At 37.8% G+C, this 15,357-nt stretch overlaps 1 protein-coding gene across 1 annotated transcript in view; it reads right to left on the reverse strand.

Annotated features, from left to right (window-relative positions):
• The window catches only part of ADGRV1 (adhesion G protein-coupled receptor V1), a 549,332-nt gene that overhangs the window by 173,031 nt on the left and 360,944 nt on the right, over nt 1–15,357 (reverse strand). Inside the window, exon 85 of the mRNA XM_088838471.1 lies at nt 6,644–6,822. Coding sequence (XP_088694597.1) covers nt 6,644–6,822 — 179 coding nt within the window. The remainder of the gene's footprint in view (nt 1–6,643; nt 6,823–15,357) is intronic.

Genomic DNA, 15,357 nt, shown 5'->3' on the forward strand with positions numbered 1-15,357 from the left:
AGCCACCAGGGAAATCATAAAAGACCATAGGAAATATCAAGTGACTTAGTTACAAAGGGTAACCAGAAAGGATGGGTGGGAAGGGTTCTAAAAGAAGCTGGTTCAATAATTTAGAGTCAGCTGTGGATAACCTAACATCCATGACCTTGAGGTGATGAAAAATAACTTGAATTTTAAGCATCAGAGTTATATAATCATTTCCATATTTCAAAATTTAGTGGATGGGTTATAAAAGGAAGAAATAAGAGATAAGAACACAAGTTAAAAGGTAATCCAACAGAGTAGACAAAGATGGCACGGATGAACTGAAGAGATGGTGATGAAATAAGAAATGAAAATGATGAAGTAGATTAGGAAAACATTAAAGAGTTGGGCTAGGAAAAAATTTGTGATTAATAGGATGTGAAATGTCAGGGGGAAAAAAGTAGAAAAACTCTCAAGTTCATAGCTTGAGAACCCTGGAAGATGGTGGACTTTTCAAAGAGACTGTAGGTCAAAGCACATATTTAAGTGATTAATTTTAACCTTGCTGAATATAAGATAGCCGCGTGTCATCTGGTAAAGATGTTTACTGGACTTCTGAATAAATAATAGATGGGGACAATATTATTTGGGGACAAATAATAGATGTCCCCAAACTACACTTAGAGAGACCTTCTCCAAAAAAACACATAATAAAACGATCAAAAATCAAAGACAAAGAAAGAATCTTAAAAAGCAGCAAGAGAGAAAAAATCTTATAACCTACAAGGGAATCTCCATAATGCCATCTGTGGATTTCTCAGCAGAGACCTTAGAGATATCACAGGAGAGAGTGGAATGATATACTCAAAGTCCTGAAAAAGAAACCTCCCAACCAACAATACCCTCCTACTTGGCAAAGCTGTCAGTTAGAAAAGACAAAGACCGAAGGAATTCATCATTACTAGGCTCACCGTACAAGGAAAGCTGAAAGGAGTTCTTCAAGCTGAAAAGAAAGGACACTAATTACTCACATGAAAATATACAACATACTGGTAAAGGCAAGCATACAGTCAAATTCAGAATATTCTGATACAGTAATTAAGCAATGTGTTGACCATGTAACTCTATTTAAAAGGTTAAAGGATAGAAGTATTAAAAATAACTATACTGCATTAATTTGTTAATAAATACACAATATAAAGAGATGCAAAGTATGACCCCAAAAAGTAAAAGGGAGAGAAGTAAAAGCAGTTTTTACATATAAATGAAGTTGTTATTAGTAAAAAAAATTTAACATTATATCAGTAAGATATTTATGTAAGCTTCATGGTAACCATGAGGCAAAAGTCTACAGTCGACTCATAAGGGATAAAGAGAAGGAAATTAAAACATATCACTATGGAAAATCACCAATTCAAAAAGGAAGATTAGCAAGAAAAGTGGAAAAGAACAAAGGAACAATAAAATAGCCAGAAAACAGTAAGATGAATCAGTAAGTCCTTATCAATAATTACTCTAAAATGTAAATAGATTAAATTCTCCAATATAAAGGCACAAAATGATGGATAGATTTTTTTTTTTAAAAGACCCAAATATATGCTGCCTACAAGAGATTCACTTCCCCTTTATGGACACACATGGGCTTAAATGAATGGATGAAACTGAAAGTGAGTAGGGGTAGCTATATTTATATCATACAACTAGACTAACTCAAACGGTGTAGCGAGAGATAAAGACAGTCATAATACAATGATAAAGGGTCAATTAATCAAGAGGATATAAGAATCACAAATATATGTACCCAACATCAGAGAACCCAAATATACTAAGCAAATACTAACCAATCTAAAAGGAGAAGTGGACAAAAATACAGTAATAGTAGGGGACTTCAACATCCCACTTTCAACAATGGATATATCACCCAGTCAAATAACCAATAAGGGAATGTTGGACTTGAGCTATTCTTTAGACCAAATGGACCTAAAAGGCATATAGAACATGCCATCCAACAGCAGCAGATCTACTCTTCTCAAGTGTACATGCAACATTCTCCAGGATAGATCAGATGTTAGGCCACAAAATCAGTCAACAGATTTAAAAATACTCAAATCATATCAAGTATGTTTGCCAGCCACAATAGTATAAAACTAGAAATCACAGGAATAAAATGGGAAAATTCACAAATATGTGGAAATTAAACAATACACTCCTAAGCAACCAAGAACAAATCAAAAAGGAAATTTAAAAAAAAATCTTAAAAATGGAAAACAATATACCAAATTCATGGGATGCTGGAAAAGCAATTCTAAGATAAAGTTTATAGTGATAAAAGCTTACATGAAAAAAAAAGAAAGATCTCAAATAAACAATCTAACTTTAAACCTCAAGGAACTAGAAGCCCAAAGTTAGCAGAAGGAAGGAGATAATATAGATCACAAACTGTTGGTGGGAATGCAAATTGTTACAATCACTATAGAAAACAGTATGGAGGTTCCTCAAAAAGTTAAAAATAGAACTATTATAAGATCCAATCCCACCTCTGGGTATGTACACAGAGGGAATGAAATCAGGATTGTGAAGAGATATCTGCACCCCCATGTTCATAGCAGTGTTATTCACAGTAGCAAAGATACAGAAACAACCTAAGAATCTGTCTATGAATGAATGGATAAATATGTGAGATATATATATTGCAATATATACAGTACACTACAGTATTATTCAGTCACAAGAAAGGAAATCCTGTCATGTGCAACAACATGATAGATCTTGAGGGCATTATTCTAAGTGAAATAATTTAGACAGAGGAAGATAGATATTATATAACCTTATTTACATGAGAAATGTTAAAAAAGTTGAACACATAGAGACAGAGATTAGAATGGTGGCTGCTATGACCCAAGGATGGGAAAAGTGGAGAGATGTTGGTCAAAAGCCACAAACTGCTAGTTATAAATAAGTTCTGCGGATCCAATGTATAGCATGGTGGCTATATTTAACAATAATATATTATGTACTTGCAAGTTGTTAAGAGAACAAATCTTAAATGTTCTTACCACACACACACATACACACACACAAAGTAATTATGTGAGGTGATGGAAGTGTTAACCAATCTTATTGTGATAATTGATTCACAAGAGATGTGAGTATCAAATCATCACACTGGATACCTTAAATTTATAAAATTATATATGTGAATTATATCTCCATAAAGCTGGGGAAGTTTATTTTAAATAAATAAAATAAATACATAGTACCTAGCACATAGTAAACAAAGCAAATAAGATAAAATAAATAAAGAAAAATTAGATGAAACCTAAAAATAAAAATAAATTAAGAAAATGAGCAATGAAATTGCAAACAAATGCACAATTGAGAATATCAAGAAGTCAAAAGTTGAACTTGGGAGAAAACAACAATATTCACAGCAAGACTGATCAAGAGAGAAAAAATGAGAGAAGATATTAATTATTAATATCAAGAATAAAAAAAAGATTTGTTCCTACAAACACTAAAAAATTTGAATAGGTAGAGGAAATAGAAACATTCCTAGAAAAAAAGACAATTTATAAAACTGACACAGAAAGAACTGCATGCAGAAAATATGAATAGTTCTATATGTTTGAAAGAAAACGAATCTGTAATTAAAAGTCTTCCTGCAAAGAAAACACAACACCTAGCTGGCTTCATGTGTGACTTCTTCAAAAATAATAAAGAAGAAATAACAAACTCGTAGACTTTTTCAGCTAATAGGAAAAGAGAGATCACTTCCTGGTTCTATGTAATTATCATAATCTTGGTTCCAAAATTTGACAAAAGCATTGTAACAACTTGAATATATTAATGTATTAGAGATCTATTTAGGGAAAATTCTTAACTAAAAAAGTTTTATTACTACAAACAACTACTGCACAACAGATGTCCTACTATTTTACAACCACAAATCCTATCATCCCCAGAGGAAAGGCATGTTTTTAAATGATTATATAAGCATAAAATATTTTACATAAATATTTTACAAAAATAACACAGTAATTATTCTTTCTACATTGAGATTAAAGTAATATTAAAAATACAAATTTTTAAGAAATCTGGAATAAATTCACATGAATATTATATGTGAATGAAGAAGCTAAATAACCTATACTAACCAAACGAAGTTTCAATACTCCTATAATATTAAGATTGGGTAAAAGGTTAATATATTTTACATTTCATTTATTATAGCTGAGTTGGTATTAAAGAACTTTCTGCAAAAGCCTCAGAGGCAAATATTTTAAAACTTGGTTGATTTGGACAATCTTGTATAAACAGTTTATTTTTCTCTTTAAAAAACCTTTTAGAAGCATCAAGAGCGAGTTTCTTCTAATTAACATCATTTGCATTGGGTCCCATTTATCCAGGCTAGGTGTATGCCCAGGTGATGCTAAAACTGCCACCAAATAACCCTGTCTCGCCAGGGAGCTCATGAAAGAGATGGCTGCTGGCCCCCAGGACTTGTCTCATGGTTACTTTGTATTTGACAAAGAAAGATGTAGAACTTTCTGAAATTAATCCTGGCAGTACAAGTTTTAAATTAATGTCAGGAGTTCAGTTCAGTCCAGTAGCAAAGGAGAGTCACAGATGTAGAAAAACAAACATGGTCACAAGCGGGTGGGGGAGGGGAGGGATAAACTGGGAGACTGGGACTGACATATACACACTACTATATATAAAACAGATAACTAATAAGAAACTGCTGTACAGAACAGGAAACTACTCAATACTCGTAAAGGTCTATCCAGGAAGAGAATTTAAAAAGAGGGGATGTATAACTGATTCACTTGGCTGTACCCCTGAAACTAACACAACATGGCAAATCAACTATATTCCAATAAAATTTACTTTATGTTTTAAAAACATTTATTTATATATTTGGCTGTGCTGGGTCTTAGTTGTGGCATACGGGATCTGTAGCTGCAGCATATGTACGCTTAGTTGGGAGAGGTGGGCTCTACTTCCCTGACCAGGGAAAGGACCCAGGCCCTCCGCACTGGGAGCATGAAATCTTAGCCACTGGACCACAGGGAAGTCCCTCCATTAAAAAATTTTTAAATGTCATAATACAATTGGAAAAAGACACAACTACTCCTTTCTAGAAGATCAGGCTTTAAGAATTTTATATGGACAGAATATACTACTATATTTTAATAAATTGTTGTAATACTACAAATTAATGAGCATGAAGGAATCTTACTGAATTTAAACAAAAAGACAAAATTACTATATACGGTATCTCAATAGGTATGTGTGTATTACATAGTTAATATCGTTTGGTCAAATGGGGTGTGGGATATTAGTGTGTGACTACCCATGTGTATTAGAGTTTCAGCTTTAGCATCAGTCCTTCCAATGAACACCCAGGATTGATCTCCTTTAGAATAAACTGGTTGGATCTCCGTGCAGTCCAAGGGACTCTCAAGAGTCTTCTCCAGCACCACATCACCGACTCGATGGAGATGAGTTTGAGTGAACTCCAGGAGTTGGTGATGGACAGGGAGGCCTGGCGTGCTGTGATTCATGGGGTCGCAAAGAGTGACTGAGCGACTGAACTGAACTGAACTGACACACGTATGTATAAAGATCTGTTAGATTTCAAGACTATAGTGAACTTTAATAAGAATCTATCAGAAGGACCTAGTTGACCATGGCTCCTTCCCATGTACTCTCGCAGCCACTCTCCATTCACTCTAACATAGTCTTTTTGTATTTAGGCATCTTAGATAGCATATTAAAAAGCAGAGACATTACTTTGCCAACAAAGGTCCGTCTAGTCAAGGCTATGGTTTTTCCCGTGGTCATGTATGGATGTGAGAGTTGGACTGTGAAGAAAGCTGATCGCCGAAGAATTGATGCTTTTGAACTGTGGTGTTGGAGAAGACTCTTGAGAGTCCCTTGGACTGCAAGGAGATCCAACCAGTCCATTCTGGAGGAGATCAATCCTGGGTGTTCATTGGAAGGACTGATGCTAAAGCTGAAACTGCAATACTTTGGCCACCTCATGCGATGAGTTGACTCACTGGAAAAGAGTCTGATGCTAGGAGGGATTGGGGTGGGAGGAGACAGGGCCGACAGAGAATGAGATGGCTGGATGGCATCACCGACTCTGTGGACATGAGTTTGAGTGAACTCCGGGAGTTGGTGATGGACAGGGAGGCCTGGCGTGCTGTGATTCATGGGGTCGCAGAGAATCGGACATGACTGAGCGACTGAACTGAACTGAACTGATGGATGATGGTACCTGCCAAGCTCTGCTCCCCCTCCCAAAAGCATCAGTCTACTTAGACAATGTGCCACTCTCCAAATTTTCCACCGATTAAATTCTTGATCAAAATTTTCATAGTTCCCTGATTGCACTGGGTATTTTTGGCTTGTCACAATCTAACAAACTAAACTATGGTAACGCCATGAACTGTTTGACATATCAAGCCACCTGAGAAAACGACATCTAGCGAAGGGACTCAAGAGGCAACAGTTCTTTATTTAGAGAGAGAATTAGAGGAAGGAGAGAGTTAGATGGTGTGGCAGGAGACAAAGGTCTTCGTGGTGCTTTTTCAGTCGGAACCCACCATCTGTCAGTAGAGCTGCAGGGTAACAAAGGCGGAGTAGGCAGTGTGCGCTGCCTGGATGTACTTACAGGTCACCGTGGATGAGTCCATAGATCTGTGGCATGCTCTGATGATAGACTGCTCTCAAAATAACTATGAGGAGGATCACCACTAAAGCTGGGAGTCCCCAACTCAGAAGGAGGAAGAGCAGATAGCGCCTTTCTGTGTGTTCATCATTCATCACCAGCACGTACCAGAAATTCACAGACTAAGGAAGAAAAGAGAACATAAAATGAGCAGGTCTGATGGCTCAGGGCACACACTCACATGGCTTAGACATAAAGAGTTACTGACCAACAAAGGGCCGGGATCTACTCAAGGATTAAAGTTCTGACTTGATTTTTTAATTAGTTCACACATTCATTTTTTTCCATACAAGAAATTCAGGGTATCCCCACCGTCTGAAAACATTAGGAAATACTTAGAGTATTTATGTTACTTTATATTTCCGCTTCATTTGTTTTGATTTACTCTCAGTCATAATCAACTGCCATTGTTCTGCAAATGCGTGCTTGAAGAAACCCACGCTGATACTCAAACCTACTTTCCATGTGAACAGCCTCCTGAGGATGATGAAGTAAATGGCCCTTTGTTCCAGACTTTTAAACGATTTTTTACTTATTGAGAGCTGATCAGGTGGTAGAATCAGACACCATTCCAGGGAATGGGGAAATGTGATCACAGCCCCAGGTCTCAGTACCCAGTGGGAGAGAGACAAGTAAACAAAGAATGTTTGCACAGAGAAAAATGTACTGTGATGGGCTAGGTTTTATGGCCATTTTTCTTTCTCAATTTATACTCTTTTTTTCATTCATTCACTTGATAAATATTATTGAGAGCATACTAAATTTCAAAGGCCCATCTAGGCACTGGGACTATAACAGTAGCAGAGATGACAGAATTATTAACCTTCTTGAATCTTTCTTTCCAGACAGAAGGAAGTCTGAGGCCTAGAAATGTTACTCTTGGTCCCAAATCACACCTAGCCGTGTATGGAAGTCAAATCTTGAACTTATATATTCTGCCTTCTAGTGTTCTTTTTCCATGAGAGTACTTATGTTTAATTATCATTTATTACAGAAACATTGAAAGTCATATCATACATGTTTCATACAATGACACTTTTTCACTAGCTAAATCCCCTTCCTCAACTTCATATGGCAGAGAGAGTGTGGGTACAGATTAATCATATATATACATTTTTATATGTTAAAGGAATAACTTGGGCAAGTGACAACAATCCCAGTGCCTCAGTTTCTTTAAGCATACAACCAAGTTATAAAGATTACATAAGACTCTATATACAAAGTGCTAAGCACATAGTCATCACTGGAAAATGTGATCGCCTCATTTAAATCTCCCATTAAGATGTCAGACGGTGTGAAAGACAAAAGATAAATAGTTAAAGACCAAAAGTACGCAGTGATACAATGGAAACACTTCTTTGTGAAAAACAACATGCCTAATGTTCCTGGGAAGGTTTTCAGATGTTTTACTGAGGCTTCCAAGGAAGATTCTATCTGGACCAAATTAGCCTTGGGGGATTAGTATTGATTGGCCTAAAGCAGGAAAGGATAAAAATGTTTGGTTACTTGCATATTTTTGTGTCTGAATTTTATTTCCTGTCAGCACTCCGTATCTTTGTGTACATCTGCTTATATCTGTAAGTATGAAGCCTGTTTTGAGTTGTTGCTTATGTAAATTTGTTATGAGTTTTTTTTAAAAAAAAATGGTCCAAGAGGCTTTTTTCCTCCTTTCTATTATTAGTTAGGTGGTGGTGGTTGACTCCCTAAGTCATGTGTAGCCTGCCAGGCTCATCTGTCCATGGGATTCTCCAGGCGAAACCTGGCATAGGTTGCCATTTCCTTCTCCAGAGGATCTTCCTGACCCAGGAATCAAACACGGGTCTCCTGCACTACAGGCAGCTTCTTTACCAACTGAGCTACGAAGGAAGTCCTTAGTGAAGGGACATGACCCAAACAGGTGGGAATGGACCAAGTGTCTGATGCTAGAGTGGTCGATACTGTCTGTTTTTAAAGAAAGAAAATTCATGCCAAGGAAGGATGACTAACCCATCCCCAGAATAAAAGTACGGGTCATTCATTTTAAACAGACATTGTATATATCCTTATAACAGGGTAACTCGGTGGTGCAGTTGGCAGAAGAATAAAGAAAGAGAGTACAGACTGGTAAATGACTTTTAAGTTGATTCATCATGATAAAGATCAGGGCATTTCCAAAATGTCCACTTTTACACAGATGAACATTAGTTCCATCAGTTAAATCACTGAACCTTTCAGCAGCTGTCTGACCTTTACCTCAGATAAGACTGAGACACATGTAATTGCGTTGTCAGATTTATACACGCCATGCTTCTGCGCCAAAGAGCTCAAGGAACAGTGTCACTGAATTCTTGAATACTCAGTTAAGCAAACCCAGCTCCTAATGTCATGAGCTTTTGTCAGTTAAAAAAAAAAAAACCTTCTTTCTTGAAAGATCCAATCATTAAGGTCTACTCGAGGGACAGTATTTACCACTGTATGACTTTTTATTTACTGTGGTTAAAGAGTGGAAATATTATGCTATGAAACAACATTTAATTATTCTGGGACATAGAACATGGCCTAAATCTAAGATTTGTTTTGACTAACTCTAAGTTTTCCTTGAATTTTAAATATTTTAATAGAGTATGTATGGGAGGTATGTTCTGGAAAGTCTGCCCAGGTCATCAGCCCTCTCTCTCTGAACCCTGACTCTCTCCTCAACATCCTCCCTCCCGCCACCAACACAGGCAAGGTATGCCCTTCTGCCAAAGCTGTGGATCCGGAGAAGCCGGACCCAGGCTGGACCACTCATCTGGCATTGAACGCCCTGAAATTTTGTGAGAGTCTAAGCTGGTCGACCTAAAAAAAAAAACATATGAACTTTAGTGGTGAGAGTAGCAAAAAGCACGGTGAAGAGAGAAAGTGTGTGTGTGTGTGTGTGTGTGTGTGTGTAGAGAAGAATGGACAATGCCTTCCACTCCTGCTCACAGCTCCCTGAGGTCCAACTATACTTACAGAGCATGGGGTCAATGAGCTAGCCTATATGCTTACTCTGCTTTTTATGATTTGAATGTTTGCTTAAATTTAGGCTCCTTCATTGTTCTAAAAATTTGAGATACATGTGGCTCTTCTGGAGCATTTGTGTTAAAAGCTCCAGTCACTTCCATTCTCCACAATAAGGTGTGAGGGGAACATTTGAGATATATTCCTTTCATTGTAATCATGGCTCCTTCTTTGTAATCAAAAGAGTATCAAGAGGCCATTATCCTTGCATCATAATTTTACGTTGACAGATATACAGCATACGTGCCTAAGTTATCTATGTTTAACCAATGTTAGGACAAAAAAGTTATGAAAATTCAGTATAAGTTAAAGCCGTCACTCTCACCAACATGCTTCATACTGACTGAGAACAGCTTACCACACATACCTATTTCCTACTAAAGACTAACTGTGAATTGCAATGTCAGTATCTAGGTCTCCAATTACACTTCTAGCTCTAGTTTTAAATATTTTGTTAGAATCATCTTATGGACCATTTCAGGACATCTTATTTAGAGATAAGGAAGCTGAGGTGGTTAGAGAAAAGCATAACTTTTTCATATTTGGATTAGTTACAGAACAAAGCATCTTGTGAAGACTAAGGTTAAGATTTATTTCCATAGAAAGTCATACAAATACTGATGATTTATTATTTACACAAGGCTTACATTTTGTCTTCATTCCCCCCCACCCAACTGTATGTGTTAGTGGAGATGCATACTCCTTGTTCAAGCTTGTTGATAACCCACTCTCTCATTTGCCAAAACTAAAGGAGAATTTACAAAGGACATTCGTAATAGAAATGGCTGAAATATACCTGTGAGCCATGGAAAATTAATTGGTGTATACCCAGTAAAGTGCTTTGCATACAATCTTTACTGAGAAGCATAAAATAAATGAAGATGTACACAATTTCAATATTTAAGAATTATCACCGAATTCAGTAAACACTTCATAATTTGGTTGAGTTATTGAGTTTACTCATTTATATGTGTTAGAAGCCCTAACATCTGAGTAGCCAGGATAGGCCTGAGACCTTGCTTAGGCCTAAGTTTCGATTTCCTGGAGACAGGGTGGAGGCTAAGTTCACAGAAACTCCTCCCTAAGAAGATTCCGCCGGCTCCAAAATTAAGAAACTCCTCCCTAGAAAAGTCCTGCTGGCGCCAAAAATCAGGCCAATCAGAGGAAAAAGGGAAATCCCCCAGGAAAACCCCGTGCGCGCATAAACTGGCCATTGAGCTTCTGCGCGTGCATGAACTGGCCAATGAACTTCTGCCAGCTTGATCTTTTGAACAAAAATAGGTGCTTATGTAATCTAAGACTATAAAAACCGCTGTGACCTGGGCTCGGGGCTCTTGTCCCACTCCACTGCGCTGGAGGAGGCATGAGTCCTAGCTCGAGCTAGAAATAAACCCCATTCTTGCTTTTGCATTGCTGCGAATGTCTTATTCTACCAGTATGGGGGACCGGACTCAGGGCATAACATATGCTGCTGCTGCTGCTGCTGCTAAGTCGCTTCAGTCGTGTCCGACTCTGTGCGACCCCATAGACGGCAGCCGACCAGGCTCCCCCGTCCCTGGGATTCTCCAGGCAAGAACACTGGAGTGGGTTGCCATTTCCTTCTCCATAACATATGCTACCTTCCCAGAAAGAACTGTAGGATTGACTTGAACTCCTAATGAGGAGGGTCAGCCTGTTGTTTAATATTTGATTAATTGTGTCACCAGAAACCTTGCACTGATATATAACATCAAGTTTCATCACAGATCATGGGTGCTATTAATTTTGTTATTACCATAGGTTCTTAGTCATTCTTTTCAGAGAAGAATCTGAGAAATATTATCACGTGTCCTTGTTCCAGTTATCCTTCCTTTTAACAATTTTTACAAGGCTTTGTGAAGATTGGAGAATTCAGTATTTCCTGGGTATGTCATTTTATCTTGATAATTACCAGTCTGTTGCCCTTAATACCTTTGATGTTCCCTCAAATTAAATCAATGATGAAGGAAAAACACAGCTAATATTAGCTTTTCTCTTCCTGTTGTTATGTTCTGGCACTAAGTAGTCTTTCTACCAAGGAATAAATCTGTGTACATTGGGTTCTTCATAACCTGATTTTACAGAGAAATTAAAGTACAAGAGGTGAATGCTCAAGTACAACTGCGAAATGATTTCTAACTTTATTCTACTATTTAAAAATATGCTCTTCAAGTAAGTTTTAGTTTCAAAATAAAACATTATATTTTTGATTAAGCTGTGTCCCTCAGCATGCAATGAGGAGATTGCAAGGACAATCCAGGCATGGATATTAACTGAAGCATTTTTTTATACAATTTAACTTGGTGATAGGAAATGATCCTAACACTGAGCCAAATGAATATACAGGCAAAATTAAGTTTCTACTTACCTATATTATATGTTAATATATCAGATAATTTACTTGTGATTTATTTCCTGCATAGATTAAACTCATGGTCTGGCCTTCCATCTGGTAACATGTTTCACGTAGATGTTAAGAGGAAAGACATTAGTTCTAGGAATTTATTCCATGGATATTCTATAAGTATAAAAATATTCATAGTCCAAGGATGTTCAAGGAAACCTTGTTCATAAAGTAACTGGAAATAACCAGAACTTCATCACTAGGAGATCAGAAAAATAAATTATGGAATAACCATATTATAGTATAGAAAAGAAAGTGTATCAGGATGGGATAAATTTATATATACACTATATATATAGTAGCCCATCTGATCACATGGACCACAGCCGAATGTGGTCCACTGGAGAAGGGAATGGCAAACCACTTCAGTATACTTGCCTTGAGAACCCCATGAACAGTAACAAAGGGCAAAATGATAGGATACTGAGGACAGGGAGGCCTGGCGTGCTGTGATTCATGGGGTCGCGGAGAGTCGGACACGACTGAGCGACTGAACTGAACTGAACTGAACTGATATAGTATACAAAAATATATAGACTATACACACACACAAACACATATGTGCTTCTTTATATATTTATAAATATTTATATATTTGTGGAATATATCTGGAGGCATACACAGGAAACGATTAACAGTGTTTACCTTCGGGTGTAGGGCATATGAAAGAGGAGAAATAGACATAACTCGGCTGGTCAAAGGAAGTGGGGAAGTGTTTCAATAATTTCACAGAGTGATCTTACATAAAGAGCAAACAGAAGGATAACTCAATTTCCACAGGCAAAGAGGGAATTTGTGAGTTGTATACCTCTAAAAAAATAAGCAAAATAATTTGTTACTCTATTCCCATCATGCACAATATGATTTCCCTGCCAGAGAAGAGGCGAGCTGAAAGAAAAAAGTCAGAAAAGGGGAAAACTAAAGAAACAGTCAAGGTCCCCAGCTCTGGAGCCGGCTATGCACCATGTGTGCACTTCAGGAAAGAGTAAGAGGTTACCAGTTTGTTCAGCTTTGCAGCGAGTGTCTGCCTCATTCTGTCAGCCTTCTCCTTCCCCTGGATCAAGCTAATTCTCTTTTGCAAAACAAAGATGTGAATTATATTGGAAAAAGAGTATTCAACATGCGCCTATGTATTTTCCTAGCCATTAATATGGTAAATGAACACATATGGAGTCGCAGTCCATCCCAGGAACGACCACTCCAAGTTCTCTTCATGTATTCATTCATTTTGTTTTTCCACAGTTCTTAAAGACAGGTACCATTACTATAAATCTATAGATCTAGTCATTCGGTAAGAGAATCTAGGCTCGGAGAAGTTATGTAACATGTTCAACTACAAAACTGTTCTTTACTCTAGAACAGAATCCAATTTTTCTACAATGTACTAAAAGTATGATATAAAAGTAAAGCAATTCTCCAAGATAAATTCATTTAAATCCATTTATTCTAAGATTGCAGATATAATGCAGATCAAAATAAATAGTCTTTACATGCTGAGCCCAATGATTATGTTAGTAATTAACCTTTTATCATTATAAGCTATACACTGCTGCTGCTAAGTCGCTTCAGTCGTGTCCGACTCTGTGCGACCCCATAGACGGCAGCCGACCAGGCTCCGCCATCCCTGGGATTCTCCAGGCAAGAACACTGGAGTGGGTTGCCATTTCCTTCTCCAATGTGTGAAAGTGAAAAGTGAAAGTGAAGTCGCTCAGTCGTGTCCGACTAGTAGCGACCCCATGGACTGCAGCCCACCAGGCTCCTCTGTCCATGCGATTTTCTAGGCAAGAGTACTGGAGTGGCTTGCCATTGCCTTCTCCGATAAGCTATACACACACATACATATATCAAATTCTCTATGTTGCTACATGAAGTAGAATTATTAAAATGTTAACATTCTTTCAGCTATTTCAACTTTGTTCTATTAATAAGACTGGATTAACAGTAGAGGGCTTCCCTGGTGGCTCAGAGGTTAAAGCGTCTGCCTCCAATGCGGGAGACCCGGGTTCGATCCCTGGGTTGGGAAGATCCCCTGGAGAAGGAAACGGTAACCCACTCCAGTATTCTTGCCTGGAGAATCCCATGGATGGAGAAACCTGGTAGGCTACAGTCCACGGGGTCACAAAGAGTCGGACACGACTGAGTGATGGAATGGAATGGAATGGAATCTTTTATGTAATGTTTAAAAAAAATTTAGCTTTAAAAAGATTTTAGCAGACAGTATTTTATAAACGGGAAAATACAGGTTAGTAAAGTGACAACCTTTGACCACAAAGTAACTCATTAGAGGTAACCTACCTAGAATGAGAAGTTACTGAATTTTCCCCTTGTGGTCATACCACAAACCATGAAAAATGTGTGGTGTACCACCTAACACACATTAAACTTCTCTGGTACTTTAAATAGTTTTCCTAAGCCATCGGCCTTACAGAAATGTAATTACCTTGTTAAATATGCATCAGCCACAATCATATTTACTCAAAACTTGAAGACATATAGAATACACTGATCTCTATTAAATTGGGTGAAAATTTGTATGTGATCCTATTAACACTCCCCCAAGGAGATCAATCCTGGGTGTTCATTGGAAGGACTGATGCTAAAGCTGAAACTCCAATACTTTGGCCACCTCATGCGACGAGTTGACTCATTGGAAAAGACTCTGATGCTGGGAAAGGTTAGGGGCGGGAGGAAAAGGGGACGACAGAGAATGAGATGGCTGGATGGCATCACCGACTCTGTGGACATGAGTTTGAGTGAACTCCGGGAGTTGGTGATGGACAGGGAGGCCTGGTGTGATGTGATTCATGGGGTCGCGGAGAGTCGGACACGACTGAGCGACTGAACTGAAAGCAGTAGATCCACCTAAAACATTATCTGAAAGTCGGTCACTTCCCCGTTTGAATATATTTCATCGAGTAGATGCTCTCTACTTTCAGACCCAGATTTTTCAACTTTGAAATTTTTATTGACTATAAAAGTTCTTGACGTGAATCAAAATTTGCTTCCCTAATTTTTGACCCATTTCTTCTGGCCCTTCCAAGTGAGCTATATAGTCCATTTTTTTCTTTCCTATAGTAGCCCTCTCAGTAATTTGTAGACAGCCAGCCCATCTCCTTAAGTTGTTTCCAGGTTAGTTATCTCCAGCTGCCTCCAAGTTTCTTATAGGACTGTCTTTCAGCTTCTCATTGGCTGGTTAATGTTCTTGCTGAAAGTA

Source organism: Moschus berezovskii, chromosome 8 (genome assembly GCF_049115385.1).
Source record: "Moschus berezovskii isolate FMDL1 chromosome 8, NW_MosBer_1.0, whole genome shotgun sequence".
Classification (NCBI taxonomy): domain Eukaryota; kingdom Metazoa; phylum Chordata; class Mammalia; order Artiodactyla; family Moschidae; genus Moschus; species Moschus berezovskii.